At 43.2% G+C, this 19,281-nt stretch overlaps 1 protein-coding gene across 1 annotated transcript in view; it reads left to right on the forward strand.

Moving 5' to 3' along the window:
- The window catches only part of NOA1 (nitric oxide associated 1), a 111,656-nt gene that overhangs the window by 61,082 nt on the left and 31,293 nt on the right, over positions 1-19,281 (forward strand). Inside the window, exon 3 of the mRNA XM_075577326.1 lies at positions 1,759-1,923. Within this exon, the coding sequence (XP_075433441.1) occupies positions 1,759-1,923 (165 nt within the window). The remainder of the gene's footprint in view (positions 1-1,758; positions 1,924-19,281) is intronic.

Here is a 19,281-nt window from a genome sequence, read left to right on the forward strand (position 1 = left end):
TTCTTCCAGGTCGTCACATATAGTATTGAATAACTCTTAACAGGTACGGCCGGAGGGTGTCAGGGAGAACCGCCTCCGGGACGTTGCGGATTCTTAAGTTTTGTCTTCTATCCCGGTTCTCCTGATTCTCCAGCCCGTCCCTTAGTGAGTTAATCTCTTCTCCCACTTTTGCAATCTCTTCATCGTCTGCAGGTGCAAAGCCTCTTCTAGGTTTGTCTCCAACTCCGTTGTCCTCTGGGAGAGGCTGTTTATTTCCTCTTTGAGCTTTGACACCGCCGCCCTCAGATCCAATTGCAGGAATTGATGTAGTTTTTCATGCATAGTGGATAACAGCTCCTCCATGTATGCCCTAGTAATCCATTCATCCCGCGCGGGGCTCTCGTCCAGTCGGGTTCGCTGTTATTGGGCCTCGTGCTCCGGCGTCATCTTGTTCTCCTGTGGTTGCGCTTGTTCTGCGCTGAGCCGGGGAAAAGAACTCTGTAACCCCCACAGTGGGCGCTTTTTTTGTTTTATTAGACATGTCCAGGGCTTCCGTCTACCTATCCCCTCAGTTCGACACCAAAATCTATGATGGAATGCGCTTATAATTGAGTTTAGAGGCGAGGGTCCTGGAGCTCCCTTTCTACACGACCATCCCAGTTGACGTCACCGGAAGTCCCCCCCACAAACACATTCTTAATGTATTACTCAAACGTGAATAGATGCTGTGCACCAGATAAGTGATAGTGACAAAATATTAAGTATAACAATAAATTGTGAACCAACGTTCTACATATAAAGTGTATATTTTAATAGTACATTTGTGATTGGTGAAGAATTCAATTGAATTCTATATATAACACAATGTGACTACCAGTGTATATAACAAAGACATATTAAACCTGTGTTTAGGAATAAATTAGATGCTGCTGGTTTATAAAGAGTGGCTCAACATCCTGTAAAGATAGTATAAAAAGAAACAGTGCTAAAATCTCAGCAAACCGAATGTCCTGGACTTCCTTAGGCAGTTGGTTCCTGGCGTTGAACCTGAAGAAGTAGTTATGCTACAAAACGCGTAGGAAAGACTTTCGAGTTCAAGCTCTTTATACATTTGTGGACACTGAACACGCTGTTTCAGCCCACACTTAGTTTCTGCAACGCAAGCTTTTGACTGTCCAACCCAGTATAGTTGTGCCTCAGAGCGCTTCAGCCAGTGACGTCATCAGCAGCTGGCAATGTAATCTGCAACCACCGTCAGCGTGCAGGTCCCTGCAGAAGCTCGTTGCAATACAGGAGCGCTTCAATCGAGGACAGATTTATACCACGCCAGGAACCAACTGCCTAAGGAGGTCCAGGACGTTGGTTTTGCTGCAGCCTGCAGGTCGAGTGACTTGTGTGGAGACGGAGGTCCTTGCTGTTGTGGTAACATGTCCATAACATGTCCTGCTTGTAACCTTTTATATTGATGTACGTGTATTACCTATCCATCTGTACATACTAAATCTATCAATTACATACTTCACTATGAGATTTTTGCGCTTTTTCTTTTCTCTTTTTAATGTATTGCTGCCTAGAAAAAAAAGTGAGGACAACTTAATTTTTTTCAGTCATGTCATCAAAATCAAATTATTTTTGTTTCTTATTACACTGTTTTACATACCTTTTTGATTTGTTTGCTATTGCTTGCTTTCAACACACTGATACGTTTTTTTGAGTGGCCATTCTATAGAAATTGGTTTTAACAAATAACTACATGTAACTTTTTTTTTATTATTATAGGAACTACATTGAACCTGCTAAAGTTCCCTATTGTCAATCCTACACCTTATAGGATGTTTCGTCGGCAGGGGAGGTTAAAGGATGAATTAACTAAATCAGAGGAAGATCTATGTGAAAAGGAACAAAAACATCTCAAGTACCTAAAAAAACATGGTTATGTTATAGGTATGCATAGGTCGTCAATGGTTTCTTTTTTGTAAAACTAGAAATATAGCTGTATAGCGTAAAATATGTTATGCCAGTGGTTTTTAACCTCTTACAAAGCCTTTAAATATGTAATGTGACACTATGGAGCCCTTGAAAAAGCTTTTGAGACTCTGTAGACTCTGCATACTTCTAAACATACCATTGCTCTAGTAGCTTTCTAATTTTTTATAAATCAGGCTGATGGAATTGAAGTGCAAATAACACTTAAAATAATTATTTTCAGAATTTATTTTTATTTATTCAAAAAACGTGAAGTGAATCAATGAAAATATTTTGTGAAAAACGGTGAAACAAATTTACCACAATACAAATTTGTGAGCTACAACCATAGGCAATAGTGCAGCTCCAATATAAGACATTTTCCAATAATCTTAGGTGCACATACAAACAGGTTACGGTGCGCAAATCGTTCTAAGGTGTTTATTTAAAAAAACTAAATGAGAATATCGTGCAACAATGTAGAAAAACATGTAGGTTAAAAACAAACAAAACGTACATTATCCCACTGACATGGTGTTAGAGTAAAACGGGGTGTTTGCGGGTAAAAAAAAACTCCCATAGCAGGTGAAGGCAGGATCTCCTCATACAGTAGAAACAAAAGGGAACAGAATATTGTTGCACTATATTTCCTTGTTTTTCTTTTTTGAAATAAATACCATAGGACTATTTGCACTCCATAATCTTTTCATTGTGTATGTATATATAACACAGGAAAAAAGATACTGCTCTGAAGCACCTCTATAGAACAGTCCCAATAACCAGTAAGACACAGTGTGGTGAATGTTGTTACTGGCGGTGCTCAGAAGTTAAATGTGGATGAGAAAAACTGTGAAGAACAAAAGAACCCCAAAAGAGCACTCTGGAAGACTGGATAAAAGTATTGCAAAATAGATATTTAATGCAAGGTTCTACAAGATATATATACAGTATAAAAAAAACATAAAGAGAGCTTAAGCATCCAAGTCTACTATAATACACCTTCAAATATGCAATCCCATGAGGTGGAAAGCAAGAGCGTTTGAGCTACTGTATATGTATTACTCTGCACACGCCCACAGAGAAGGTAATGTCACAGTGGGAGAGGGTACTGGTTACAAAATTACTGTATCCTCCAATTCCACCGATGATTGATTGATTGATTTATAAAATAATCCTAAATGGAAGACAGAACAGAGGTAAGTAATTCTATAAACAGCATTATCTATGCACAGCCGTGATTAAACAAGTGTTGAAAGAATCTAAAGCAGAATAAGTAACATGACTGAAGTCGACTAAATACGTCAGCCCTTTCACACAGCACAATGTGAAGTCCTTGAATATTAAATGTGATGGTTTGGCTATTACTGCATTTGGCTTCTTAAGAACTCTTGGATATATGCCATCGGGGCCAGGTGCCTTATTTATTTACTTTAATTTTATCAAGCTGCCTATGACTTTTTTCCTAGGTAAACCAATTGTTTGTTAATATAGAGTTATTGGCCTTCTCCTGCAGCACTATTATTGCAATTGATTCTTTCTTGGTAAATACAGAGGCAATGAATTTGATTAATGTCACGGGAGACCAGGAACACCGTTTATATATTACCGGGATCATACATTACACAAATCAAGGTAGTACAAACAAATTGTGTTTATTTTGGTAAACCCATGTACAAGAAGAAGAATTACACAAGAAACCGTTAAAAATACACTTACTGGGGTGTGGCCATCTGCCAAATGGAGTAGACGTGCTGCTCCGGGCTTTAGGCCCCGCTCACACAGCACACTACACGACGTGCGCGCGTTCGGCACAAATTCCTAGCGGCCAATGGTAGTGTTCAGTATTGAAACTACCATTGGCTGCAAAGTACGGCGTCGATGCTGCTGCAGTCGTGGGTGTCTTTTCAATCTGTGATCTCCGGCTGCAGCAGCGTGATGTCAATTTAAGCAGCCAATCAATGTCCAGACGTTTACATTGACTGCTGAAATTGTGACTCGACAGTGGGGACAGGCGGGTGGGGGTCGCCTCCGGAGCGGACAGCAGCCCACCGCAGCCATTTGCCAGAAAGCTGCTCAAGGCCATGTATATCCTGAATTACTTAAGGTTTATTATATCTGTAGTTGGTGGGCTGCTACTTGGGCTTAAAAAAACAAAACAAAAAAACAACATATTGCGAGGAAAACTCAAGATTACAAATTGCATTCAGTCCTATGATGCATCGCAAAGGCACCCTGTGCCCGTGACCCAGCTTCTCCCCCCCGCTCTCACACACTTCCTGGATGTCTGATCATTCCGTGTGCTCAGCAGACGGGGCACGCAGCGTTGCGAAGCCCCCTTTGTGAACGCGGCTTTAGTCTTAATTATTGATTTTCTACCCTACGATATCCAAAACACATTAGCGAGAGGCCCAGATGCTGGAGACACTCCGAAAAACACAAATTACTATAACATACGGTAGGAAACCATCTAAATACTGGCAGAGGAGTCAGAGTGGCCAGGAAGCGTGCTGTGGCTACCATCTTACCTGAAGTGCTGCCGTCTTGCGAGAGGTCTGAATCCCTCTGGAGTCGGACGTTTTGCGATCTACGCTGAGATCGCCCCAATGCCTGAGTTGTGGTGAGTCTAGGGCATAACTAATACATAACCCAGCGAGGGAAGGGACCAGATCACCCCTAGAAACAGCGTGGGACCCTCCAATACAGGCAAGGTGGCCGAGAGGCAGGAGCGGCCTGCTGCGGTAGACTGCGCTCCCGCAGGGGAATTTCGAAGGGGCCGAAGCTGCGGGAAGACGCGCCACACAGTACCACTGATCAGGAACACAGACTAGTCCCAATCGCAGAGGGCGAGAGGCGGGATCGCTGGGGCCTGACTGGAGAGGAAGAGCGTGGACCCTGCCACAAGATGGCCACCGTTTGCCTATAGGGAGAAGGAAAAGGTCCCCCCCCGCAGAACCACAGGACCGCACAGCCAAACTACCCCTCTCCCATTCAGCTAGGCGGCGGAGGACAGCGGGTGCAGATGCTGACAGCATTGGGAGAGGAGTGGAGCCTGCAGGTCAAGGTAACACAGGGACGGGAGAAGGCAGTAAGACCCGTGGAAGGGGAGAGACTATAAAAGCTGAGCGGCCATCGCAAATGGCTGACTAGCACGATGCCTGACAATTCTGAAGCAGAACTTCAGCTTGATTGCTGCCACAGAGGCCTGTGCACCAGACCCCAAACTGGAGACCCCCCCAGAGACATAATGCACTTCCATTATTTTAAAGTGAAAGATGCATTATGCCAAATCACAAGAAACACACCATCGATCGAATTTGAGGGAATTAAACTCCAGATTTTCCAAGACCTATCCCCGGTCACTTTAAAAAGCAGAAGGCTGCAACCTATAACAAAAATTCTACACGTCAAGGGGATTCGATACAGATGGATTTTCCTTGTTGGATTACTGGTCATCAGAGGTAGAAAAGCTATCTCCAAGAAAGACCTAGATGAGGGAGAAGCTGTTCTTGAAAAATAGGGCCTAAAAATGGACTCCACTCACCACGATTCAGAAGAGGGGTCGGCACCTTACACAGCATGGAAGGAAGTGAGCACTGCATGTGTGTGAGAGGATAGAGAGGCAAATTGATTACAGCTGAAACCAATTAAGCTCTTAAAGGGACCTGCCCCATTCAGACTACCTTTACAGTTAAAAAGTTTTAAAAGTTTAACGTGGTACTGCACCCTCTGGATACAGCACAAAAGGAGCTCACCGGTAAAGAGGCGGCATACCCAGACTTACTGCATGGAGGAGGTGGAGACAAGTGGCGTAAGAGGAACATGGAAGATGAGGTGGACGACCAAGGATACAGCAAACATCTGACTAAACAGACGCAGAGGCAGGGAGGATCGCCGGGTTGTAGGAGGGAGAAGGGAGGGTGTTGAGGTGGAGTGGACTGAGGGGGGTGTGCAGGGGAGTCAGCGGAGTTCTTCTGCAGCCGACACTACAAAGATATGGCACCAGAGAAGAGTATGATTGAGCAGGCGAGTCTGGCGTTAAGAAATGTCTGCAACCGGAGTGGGTGAGTAAGCTTTCACATGGGTCTAGTCATAGATGGAGCAGGGGGGAATGAGGGTCATGAGAGGGCTTGAAAGATCTACTTGGTCCTAATCATTCTCAGAACTTCCTCACAGTTTTTTTGGATTTTCCCCCTAAAAAAAAAAAAAAAACCCGTCCCACTAGGGGAGTGTTAACCCTATGCGGCCTGACACAGACTAAAGACACTAGTGCTGTTAATTGACCAACTGGAACAAGCTGATTTATTGGGGAGGGGGAGGGTCATGTGACTGTTTTAGCTGTATAAAACCATTACCCCTCCTGCATTTGCTGGAACTGCATTGCCATGATATAGTGAGGCATTTAAAGTGAGCTTTTAAGTGAGAAATATAGTTAGACTATAGTTTGCCTAGAGGTGACTGGGGACTGGATATTCTGCAAACTCTTCTACACATGGCAACAAACGATGAACTATTCTGACCACACTATGATCCATGCTGTTTATGCTGCGCACACACACATGGCTCAAAACGGCTCCATGCAGCGCTACCTACCTCTGGCATAATGACCCTGCTTTTTACCTCCACTTTGTTCTTTCTCGTGGTCTCATTGAAATGTTACTCTCTCTATCCACTACACACTCCCCCCCTCCTGGCCCACGCCCAACATCACCATACACCCTGGATTAATCAAAAGCCTTGCACTATCTACTGAATGTTGATGGAGAACCCTGAAAACCAGCACTCCAACCACTGCACACTCAATTGGCAAAAATCATAAAGTTACAACTTGCAAACAACTACTCAAATTTCTACTCGTACTATTACTCTCTTTAGCAGGTGATATTGAATCTAACCCAGGCCCTCCCACTTCAACTCTGTCCCATACTCCTGAGAATACCCCCTTCAAATTCCAAAAAGGGCTATCTGTCGCCCACATAAATATCCGGAGTCTGCTGCCCAAACTGGACGAACTAAGAGCATGGTGCCTTATGCATAAACCAAAAGCCATCGTTCTTACAGAAACATGGCTAACCCCTAAAACCCCTGATGCACATATTGCCATTCTGGGATACTCCATTTCTAGGAGAGATAGGTCAAAGAGAGGAGGAGGGGTATTATTTTATATTGCAGACACCTTACAGTTTACACTGTTAAATTGCCCCCCAAGCCCACCCTCTTTTGAAATCCTAGTTGGCAAAATATGCCTCCCCTTTTCTAAGCCCATCTTGCTTACTGGCATCTACCGCCCCCTTAAACCCCCTCTACAATCCCTGACTGATATCATCCAGTTTCTTGGCTCCATTTCCTCTCTGAATGAGAAGAGTGAGCTGCTAGTTCTTGGGGATTTTAACTTCAATTGGCTTGACCCTAAAAACCACAATATCCACACACAAATTAAATCGCTTAACCTATCGCAACTCATTTCCCAACCCACACGAACAAACCTGAAATCGCACAACCATTCCTTGCTTGACAGGATTCTCTCCTCAAATCCCAGCAGAATCCAATCCTCTGGCATCCTTCCTGACATTTTCAGTGACCATGCAATAGTGTACTGTGTAAGGAAAATTAAACCGCCCCAATCAAGCACTACAGTTCTCCTCACTAGAACATTTAGAAACTTTTTAACCCACAACAGTTTCTGGCTGACCTTACCAACTGCCCTTGGCACAGAATCTATTTAATTCCCGACCCTGATTCTGCGCTCGACTATTTCCAATCCGAGTTCTTAAAACTCTGTGATACCCATGCTCCACTACGCAGAATAAGGGTACGGGGTGCCCACCTTCCATGGGTAACACCTGACCTTATAGCACTCTACCAGTTCAGGGATGCCTTGTGGAAAAGCCACAAAGTAACTGGTACTACCAAGGATCTCAATCACTACAGATGCCTGCGGAACATGTAAACAAGGCAAACAAGGCATGCAAAAGCACAATATTACTCTGACAATCTCCTCCAGAATACATCAAACCCAGCTAACTTCTGGAAGGTTATCAACAACATATTCCAGCCTTCTAACCATCAACAGCCAAGTAATATCACTAAGGGGGATATTACTCTGACAAATCCCACTGACATTGCAAATATATTCAATGATTACTTTGTGGGGTGTGCTACTAACTTATTAACGCAACCCAAACCACACATCTGAATCTCATCCTGGGAGTACCGATATAGCCCCACCTCCTCCCAACACTGCCCACAATTTTCAATTTGGCCTAGTATCTGAAGAGGAGATTACACAAGCGCTCCTCAAATTACAACTAAACAGCCAATGTGGACCTGACTTACTACAATCTAGGTTCCTAAGACTTGGTGCCCCAGCCATTGCCAAACCAATTGCTTCCATAGTCCACTCTATCCTGTCTGCAGGCCATATCCCTAAGACCTGGAAAACTGCTAGAGTTGTCCAAATCTTCAAAAGTGGGTACATAAACACTGTCTCAAACTACAGGCCAATCTCCCTTCTCCCAATCCTATCCAAAGTCATGGAAAAATGTGTCCACTCCCAACTAAGCGATTACTATACCAAGACAAATTTCCCTAGCCAATTCCAATCTGGCTTTAGCCCCAAACACTGTACCGTAACTACCCTGCTAAAAGTTTGCAATGAAATCCAGTGTGGAATGGAACGTGGTCAACTCACTGGTGCAATATTCCTAGATTGCAAAGGCTTTTGATACTGTTGATCATGCTATCCTGCTTAACAAACTCCAGAGCTCTGGAATAGGGAAGCATGCTTTAAACTGGTTTCAGTCCTACCTATCAGGTAGATCCCAACATGTGTCCATCTCAGGCTCTAACTCCAACCCCCTGGATATCACCTGTGGCGTCCCGCAAGGCTCTGTTCTGGGGCCCCTTCTCTTCTCAGTGTTCATCAATGATCTTCCCACAGCTTGTAAGGAAGCTTCAATACACATGTATGCAGATGACACAATCTTATATGCACACAGCCATAGCCTCTCCGACCTTGAACACGTACTTCAGTCTGACTTTTTGAGACTCGAAAACTGGATTTCCCAAAAAAACTGTTTTTAAACACTGACAAGACTGTAACAATGGTGTTTGGGACCAAGATGAATTTTTTAAAGCTTCCAGCGACTGAGCTCCAGATTAGAACCAATGCTAACACCACCCTAACTCCTGTTACTGGTTTTAAATACCTGGGCATGTGGTTGGACTCCCACTTAACATTCAGGATGCACATTGATACCCTGACAACCAAGACCTATGCCAAACTAGGGGTACTTTACAGGAACAAATCCTCCCTATGTCTCCTGGTCAGAAAGCGTATCACACAGCAGATGTTAATGCCAATTATTGACTATGGAGACATAGTATATGGCTCGGCACCTCAAACCCACCTTAGCAAACTTGACACCCTCTACAATTCAATTTGTCGTTTTGTTCTCCAATGCAACTACAACACACATCACTGCGAAATGCTCAAAGAACTAGATTGGTCGTCACTCGAGTCTAGGCGCAAAGTTCACCTTTCCTGTCTTGCCTTCGAATTCTTTATGGGCAAGCTACCCAGCTACCTGAACAAGCTCCTCACCCCTACCACATGCAGCACCTCTCATCTGAGATCAGACTCCAAAAGACTGTTCATGGTCCCAAGGCTCAACAAAGTATCCGGACGTTCCTCCTTCTCTTACCGTGCACCCCAAAACTGGAACAACCTACCAGAGACTCTCACATCCACCACCAGTTTAATTTCTTTCAAATCTAAGGCTGTCACACATTTTAATCTGGTCTGTAACTGTTTCATACGCCCATAATATTTATTATCTTTACCTGTGCATGCAATGTCTTGTATATAATGTATACCCTGTTCATTTATGTAACTATTTGTAACCATGTATTATTTGTCTTAACTCTGTGCCCAGGACATACTTGAAAACGAGAGGTAACTCTCAATGTATTACTTCCTGGTAAAATATTTTATAAAAAAAAAAAATAAGATGCAGGGATACAGCAGCCGGATGAACTGAACTGTGGAGAAAATATATAGAAGGGTCCCCCATAAGGCCAAACTGATGAAATGTGATCACCCTGTAGAATATGCATAAAGGATGTAGGTTAATGTGTCTTGGGTCTGTACAGAACAATGCATGCCACATGTTAAGTTTTTTTTCCCAATGTTTCCCCTGTCTTTCTCTTTCTTTCCCTGTTCGCTGAGAGGCTATTGGTACATTAGTTGTACAACTGCCCCAGGCAGACATGGCGGGCTTTAAAGAGTTAGACGGTTCAAGATGTGAGAGGTTCATACAATTAAGAAAGGGAATTGAATGACTTATAAGTAATGGCCGCGAGAGAGAGAGAGAGTGGCAGGATTTAATGTAGCCACATAATAAAGGAATTGTAAAGCCATATATAAAATGAGTCACAGTTCCCTACTTTGATTACATATAAGAGACAGATTACGCTGATATATCACCAATTATGACAATCTATTAAGCGGAACAAAGGCCCCACCCCTAATTATTCCGTGAGATGGTGAAAATACACATGGGTTAATAAACACCATAAGCAGGAACTAGATAAACAAATCGAGATACGCTGGTGGCGACATCACAGATCCAAAAAGCTCTGATTAAGTCTTAGTAGATGTATGGTATTGGTTGCTGTTTTTTCCTGTGTGTTTTTGTTATATGATTTACTGTTATTGCTATATGATGTACTGTTTATATGCTGTTATTTTACACTTTCACAAAGGTGCCAGAGGAGGAGTAGGGCTGCCACGGTTGTTCACATGCGCCACATTACAGGCAACATGGTGTTTAACTATGTTGCCAACAAAGACCCTTGGACGGGAGGGATCTGGGTTCTCCTAGATCCCTGATCCTACCTTGTGGAGGACCCAGCTATAAGATCACATCGAGAGGCAACCGAATCAGGGTCTTTATTGACCATTTAAAACCAGAGACAGAACATGAAACACAGACAGAGCCCAGTGAAACCCATACACGGTACAGTGCCTAAATATATATGTATAGATATCTATTAAATAAAATGGTCTTTTAGTTTAACATTTTGGCCAAATTGTTGTAAGCCCCTGAGCCACTACACGGCAGACCACATCTCAAGGGTCCCTAACACTAATATAGGCTTAGAACTATGCAACGAATTTTGACAGATTTATTATAAATCATTCTTCCTGGTAATGCACAGGTTATTAAGAATTTATATTAGTGTTAGGGACCCTTGAGATGTGGTCTGCCGTGTAGTGGCTCAGGGGCTTACAACAATTTGGCCAAAATGTTAAACTAAAAGACCATTTTATTTTACATATATATTTAGGCACTGTACCGTGTATAAGTTACGCTGGATGTGCACTGAGCTCTGTCTGTGTTTCATGTTCTGTCTCTGGTTTTAAAAATATATTGCCATGCTCAGTAGCACTCCTCTGGGACACTTATATGCTTATATATGTTGTGGTAATTTTGGGGGTTCAATATGAGCTTGTAGGTGTCCTGTATGTCTTTATTGACCATACCGGATTCGTTGAGTTTTTTTACTTTTCTCCGCCCTCTGTCCCCATTTTTGGCTCTTCCTTACCTTGCTTCCCCTGGTGGAAAAAAAACGAGCTTCCTGGAGAAGGCCTTTGAGCCCGGTCGGATGATGAACTCCCCATGCATTCTCCGCTGTAGGTCAAAGCACAGAAGCGAAACAAAAAAAAACCTGCGCTCAGAAGCGTTAGATTACTTAACTTTCAATGGCAGTGAACATCTCCCACAATGTTAAAGGCCCAAACTGTCCCGGTAAGAGGCAAATTGCAATGGCGGAATATAAGAGGAAACTTGCAGACATTATTTTACTAAAAGAAATGCATTTTAGCAAAACATGCTACCCCAAACATTTTCATAAGCAATACAGGCAAACCTTCTTGTCGTGTCTGCCAAATGCAAAGAAGAGTACCAGTAGTGTTCCATAACAGATGGCCCTTTAAAGTCGAACAGGCCGAAGGGATAGGGAAGGCAGATTTCTGATTATAGTAGGCACAATTCAGGGTCAGTACCTGACGATAGCCAATATATATGCCCCATGTGAACAGGACCCTGCTTTTTTTGTATCAGTCTTCACAACTCTGCAAGGGATGATTAAAGGTTATATCCTACTAGCAGGCAATTTTAAATATGGCCCTGAACCTGAAGTTGGATAGATCAGGACAGAAGAAAAGAGAGAGAAGAAAAGAAAGCCTAGATATACTGCTCGAGGGTCTGAGAGAACCAACTGGATATTTGGCGAGAACTCTATCCTAACGAACAAAACAATACATTCTTCTCCCACCCTGTGACGGTGAGGGGGTAACCAGGCTGTTAATTAAGGTTCATGCCCGTTTGGTTACCTCTGATCCATGTATTGGGGTTCAAGAGAGTCAGCTCTTGAGCCCAGCAACTGTAAATGCAGATTGTGAATTTTTGCGACACAGAATTTGGATGTTTTTGCCTTTCCAGGGATGCCAGCGTGCAGGGATTGCTAGGGTAGGAGTTTCAAGGTTTTTTTTGCAGAATAATTGTCAGAATGTGCCTAGGTAGTTGGGGTCCGGAGTTGTCGGTTCCCCTAAAATGTACCCGAGAATCATGCTTGGTTCTCGGTTAAATGTAGTCACATTGTCCTGGTAAAATCTCCCCTTAAACGCTTCCGCGACTCACAACTAGGGTTCATTGCCTCAGCACAGCCCAGAAAGGTAAATAAAGCAAAAGGATGTAAAGTGTCCCTGTAACTATGAGGGGTCCCTAGGTTAGGGGGGATACCCGGTTAATGCCCAGGTAGCCCAGAACCTGTATTGTGGTTCATGGGCACTCCAACCATAATTATGAGGTTGTGAGGGGACTTTGAGTCCAGTTCAAGTCCCTTAGTGTGTGGGGAATAAAGGCTAGTAGAAAATAAAGTGCAGCTTTCTATTCTATTCCCCATACCCAGAGACTTGGGACATATAAAAGTATATATATTTATTAACATTGTCTTTAATATAAAATGTACTGTTGTGCACAGTAAGTGAGCTGGGACTTTCGGAACCAATGTTCAGGCAGGCTACCAAGTTGGTGCCAGTATGTCTGCTGAACATCGGAGATGAAAGCTACCAGAGGATGCAAGGGGTGTGAAGACCATTTGGGTAACCGGGAAAGGCTTAAGTACCCACGTCCTGGAATGAATGGCATTTGTCCTACCAGACCTGGAGGAGCCTGACCCAGTGGGTGGCATCTGAATAGCAAGAGACTAAGGTGGCAAACTTGCACATGTCCCTTTGCAGATTCAGATTCCCCGCTTACCCAGCTTTCAAGACCAGCATCGCTTTGATTGGCTGAGCACGCTCTGGCTGTAGTATTTTGTGAATGAACTCCAAAATACTATAAAACCCCTGAGCCCATCACCAGAGAGATTCTGAGCGCCAGACATACGCGCAGGGTTTTTGAAAGTGTTCTTGCGTGAATAGCACTGGCTTCAGAAAAGTCTGCCTGGAAAATAAGTCCAATTTTTTGCGACCAAGTTCTCAGAAAGGAACGTAGCGGTCGAGGTTGGGACTGCAAGCCGATTTTAGTTCCAGGACGTTTGCTGCAACTCCCAACTCTCTTGACGTTTGGTCAAGGTAAAACTCTGTTTTAGAGTGCACAGCAGCTAGGAAAGTCTCTAGTTTTTGACCCCAGTCCCCCAAGTAAGTGTCTTTTCGTCTGTATTTTGTGTATCATTGTCTGTATGCCTATTTCTGTGAATAAATCTCAATATATTTCATTATCTTGTTTTGCTCAATATATGATCCTGGTAAAAGGTGTATAATAAACCTGGTCTCCCATGACACCACCCCCCCCCCCCCCCCACTTCAGCTATAGCAGAATTGATTACTTATATCAAGCAGACTGGTCTCAAAGATTTCCCATGCTGGGATCCATGATATTTCATGGTCCGATCATGCACCAATTGAGTTACAGTGCACTGAGATTAACCTAGACAAACCAGAAGCAAATTGGAAACTAAATGAATCAATTATTAAAATCCCCGAAGTTTTCCAAACAGTCAAAGAGATTGAACACTTTTTGGTTAAACGAGGGCAGTGTAAACTCCCAAACAATTTTGTGGGAAGCACATAAGCCTACTCTCCAGAGGTCCCTAATTAACGTAGCTACATGGCGAGAAAGACAGAAATAAAAAGTTAGTCTTACGCCAAACCAAAAAACAAAACACAAAGGTAGCCCAGAGCTACATCCAATATGACAAAAAATACACAGTAAAAAAATAAATATATATCTATATATATCTATATCTCTATATATATATATATATCTCTATCTTGAATAAAGGGGGTCATTTAGTTTAACCCTTTCGACAAAGGGTTAAACTAAATGACCCCTTTTTTCAAGATTTATATCTATATACAGCGGTAGCAGCCATTATTAAAAAACTATTACGTGGTGTATAAATCGGAATACCCATGTCATGGCGTGTGATGTTTTCCAACCGTACCGCCTTAGCCTCGGGTTTCTGTCGGTGCAGAAAATTGCATTTTAGCGCGGACTGCAATACCATCGAAACTAAAGTGGGTGATCGCGCGTTGTCTTAAAAATCTAATAGCAATTCAACCTGTCTTTTATTACCGTACAGTTCAGCGTGTGTGTGTGTAATTTGAAGATTAACGTTACGAGTTCATACTGTATAGTGTACATGGGAAAGAAGTCCTTTCTGAGACTCCTTAGCCATACACAGATTAAAAATATGAGGACACATATACAGGATAATAAAGGGGAAAGAAGTAATGCAAAAATACATTGTCGCTACTTCCGAATGTAAAATATATATGTATTATTTATTAATCAATACTTTTGCTAGTCTTGCTCTTTTCATACTGTTTATTTTATGCGCATTCTGTACAAATGTCTCATTGGAACCTTGTTGAAACGCATATGCGTGTCATGCCTTAGGCGCATGCGTGTATGTCTCATTGGAACCTTCTTGAAACGCATATGCGTGTCATGCCTCAGGCGCATGCGTGTATGTCTCATTGGGACCTTGTTGAAACGCATGTGTGTCATCACATTTAGGCGCATGCATCTGACTTCTCACTCAATGTGAATTTCAAGTCTGAAGAAACTTTTTTTTTTTCTCGACATGGGCTTGCATAAATTTTTTGCTATTCTTAGAATCAATCACTAGCTTTTTAATTCTACACTAGTCATGTACACTATACTGTACTTTGAGGTGGGTGGCATACTGTGATTTTTATTTGGGGTTGTGAGGTTCAAAACATGATGACCTGTTGAAAATATTTCTTTGAACTAATAATCCAGCATACAGCCCTCTTTCCCCCCACCCCCACACACAAGGTTAAAGTATTTCTACTTCTTATCGACACCTCCCCCCTGTGAGCCATTCATGAAAATCTTTGAGGCTTTGTTTACAGTTATCCACACCTCCCCCAAAGCAATTCATTTGTTACAGATTGTGTAGACACCTCTCTCTCCCCCCACCCCCACCCCTTTATTTGTGCAGGATATGCATGGAAAAATGAATAATAAAAAGACAGTATGTCACCTCTTCTTGCAAATTTATAATCTTGACTTTATCTTCTTCGTAATGGCTGTAGTTCTTTTGTCATTGAGAGAGGGGGGGTTTGTGTAAATTACTGACGGTTGCTACATTATACACACAGTACAATACATTTACACATGCGCCCCGCCCCCCTCCTTCCTGGTCTACAGCAGCTCTGAAAAGAAAAGATAAAATTAGTGCATTTAAGGCATTGCGTACTGTACTGTATATCACTACTGTTTATTGGACAAACTATATACAGTATAACTACTGTAGGCCGCACTATTATACTGTAAGTCACGTATTTATACTGTACTGTAACTATATACTGTAACTACTACTGTAGGGTAGACACATCCTGTACTGGATTTAATACTGTATATACTGCAGGAATTTCCTTTCCTATTGTCTTATTTTGCTGCACTTATTGCTTATTTGCTGCACTTATTGTATTATTAAAATTCCCTGTACTTTTGGCTCTTTAAATAAAGACATACAATACAATATGCATTGCAGTGGGTGTGTGACTGAGATATTTCCATTAAGCAGTGAAGACTATGCCACCTCATACGGTACTGTACATGACCAGTATAGAGTCGAAATTACAAGTGATTTTAAGAATGTAAAAATTGATCAAATATTAAACGGGCATACAGTTAATTGATAGGAAAAAGGTACTGTAAACACATGCGTTTTACCAGTAATAGTTTTATTATAGTACATACAGTACTGTAACAGTAAAGAAAGCAAAAATACTTAGTAGTGACTGTGGGGGTCCGCTTTACACTTTTGGCCTTACCATGGGCATGATAACAGACAGTGCTTGGTGCTAAAACAAGGCCCGAAGAAACTAACCAGCGTTGGATCTGTGAAATTCTGTGTCCTTTTTGGTACATATCCTGTATTCTCATGCTGAGATCCTTTGAAATCTTTTTCATCTGCATCGCTACTTATTGAAAAAAAAAAAATCAAGCACAGAGGAATGTATATTCGATGTGCATTGAATCAACAAAATGGATGGGGTATTTATACTTTAATTGGCCTCCGCTTCGCTCGACAGGTTTAGTACACAGCACGCCCACTATTAACACCTGCGTGTCCATGCCCGCGAAAAAAATCAAATAGGGACACAGTGTATGAAAGGTGACACAAATTGCATTGCCTCCCACACACTGATCTCTATCTGAACTTGCTCTTGTCCAGATACAGCATTGTGCATTATTCCATCTGCTTCCATGGATCTCCCCCGATTGTACGGATGCAGGAACCTGCTTGCTTCTGTCGTGCCAACCACGAGAAAGCGAAAGGCGGAAGCTGCTTCTAAGCCAAAGCGAAAACCAAAGGAGAATCAAGATAATGTTCCGAACACTCCAAAGGCACAAACCCCCCCTCTCTCAATGACAAAAGAACTACAGCCATTCCGATGAGAAAGTCAAGAAGAGGAGACCTACTGTATTTTTGTATTATTCATTTTTCCATGATTGTCCTGTACAAATAAAATGTTCTTCTTTAAATTCATGACAATCATTGAAACACCCCCACCCCGAAAGAAAAATTCACATACTGTACACACATGCATTTCAACAAGGTTCCAATGAGACATACACGCACGCAGGCACCTAAATGTCATGACACGCATACTGTAGCGACACATCCTATTCTAACATTTGCCCGTCTTGCCCCGCGTGTCATTACAGGCTGGCGCCGAACGTGGCCGTGCGCCAGCCCATCCTAGCCGCATCTTCCCTTCCCCTCGCGACCCCCTGGCTGTTCCGGCCCGCTCCACGCTCCCAAAAATAAAATACCCCCTTACCTGCAGCCTCCTTCGGGGATGCCTGGCGTCTTCGGGATGCCTGGCGTCTTCGGGAATGCCTGGCGTCCTCGGGATGCCTGGCGCACGTGACCGGCGCCCGGCTGACGCGCGGCACGCCGAGAAAAAAAAAGTAAGCCGCGTCTGCCCGCACATTGCGGTGGCGGCCGAGTTAGAACAAACTCTGCCGCCACTGTATGCGTTTCAACAAGGTTTCAATGAGACATACACGCATGCGCCTAAAATAAAAACAGTTTGAAAAGAAGAATAAGCCTAGCTAAAGTTGAAATTATTGAATAATATAGAATAAAAGATCTACATTTTTGTTTTTGGGGTTTCTTAGAATTTAATTAAACATGCAAGTGTATTGTAATTATACTGCAAAATGCAACGTCCAACAGTAGTGATGGATTACAGTACAATGTAAAAGGTTTTCTATAAAGTTCACAATTATTCTATCCTAATCACTAAAAATTGCAGTGTCACTAAATTTTTGCCTACTAGGATTTAAAAAAAAAAAGATTTGCAATGTGCAAACAACGTTTAAAAAAAGCGATAGTAGAGGTCCATCCTTTCTTTCCATTCATCCCTCCTTTTGCCTTATTCCGTTTGATGTCAAAGTTTCTTTTCTGGGGAAAAAAAATGATGCTATTATTTCCACATAATTTCCATATTGCGCATGCGTCAAGTCGTTGCAGCAGTTCAAGCAATATCCTACAGTACATGTGCAAATATGATGTGAAATAGTGTGATTTTTATGCATAGAGAACGCTTAATGAATATGGCACAACTCTAGATTTTGATCTTGTTGTATGCCATTTTCAGACAATTTTGCATTTGAAAATATCTGTTTTAATTTTGAACATTGTCTGTTCTTTTACAGCACTGCTTACGGTCTGCATTATGTACATATTTCCCATAATTTATCTGCTATAAAAAGTACTGTACTGTTGTGCATTGTTAACGTGTACACCAGGCCTGCACAACACGCGGGCCACATGTGCCCGCCGACACTCACTGTGCGACCCGCGGTGGTGGCTTTCCCTCTCCTCCCTCCCCCGAGTCCGCTCTCCCTCCCCCGAGCCGAGCCCGCTCTCCCCCTGAGCCCAGCCCAGCCCGCTCTCAAGACTGCACGCTCTAGCAGTGCGGCACTTCCGGTGCCCGCTGCTTGCGAGCGCGCGCAGTCCTGCCTGCTCTCTGCCGTGATCTGAGGTGCAGGGGGGTGAGGGAGGTGCAGGGTGTAATGTGAGGTGAGGTGCAGGGGGATATGTGATGTGCAGGGGTGGGGTGATGTGCAGGAGGGGGCATGTGAGGTGCAGGGGGCTGATGTGAGGTGCAGGGGGGATATGAGATGCAGGGGGGTGGAATGTGTGGGGTCTGCGGGGGGGTGTTGTGTGTGATGTGGAGGGTGAGTATATTGTGTGATGTGGAGGGTGAGTATTGTGTGTGATGTGGAGGGTGAGTTTTGTGTGTTATGTGGAGGGTGAGTATTGTGAGTGTGATGTGGAGGGTGAGTATTGTGTGTGTGATGTGGAGGGTGAGTATTGTGTTTGTGATGTGGAGGGTGAGTATTGTGTGTGATGTGGAGGGTGAGTATTGTGTGTGTGATGTGGAGGGTGAGTATTGTGTGTGTGATGTGGAGGGTGAGTATTGTGTGTGTGATGTGGAGGGTCAGTATTGTGTGTGATGTGGAGGGTGAGTATTGTGTGTGATGTGGAGGGTGAGTATTGTGTATGGGTGAGGGGGAGAGATGGGGAGTCACAAACGTTGATGAGTGCTGGGGGAGATATGAAGATGATGAGGGGTGCTGGGAGAGATTAAGGGGTGTTGGAGATATGAGGATGATGATGAGGTGCTGGGGGAGAGGTGATGATGATGATGATTTTACCCGTGTGGCCCGAATCTGTATTCCTTGGAGCAGTTCGGCCCTTCTCACTTGACATTGTGCAAGCCTG

The sequence above is a fragment of the Ascaphus truei genome, chromosome 1 (genome assembly GCF_040206685.1).
Source record: "Ascaphus truei isolate aAscTru1 chromosome 1, aAscTru1.hap1, whole genome shotgun sequence".
NCBI lineage: Eukaryota > Metazoa > Chordata > Amphibia > Anura > Ascaphidae > Ascaphus > Ascaphus truei.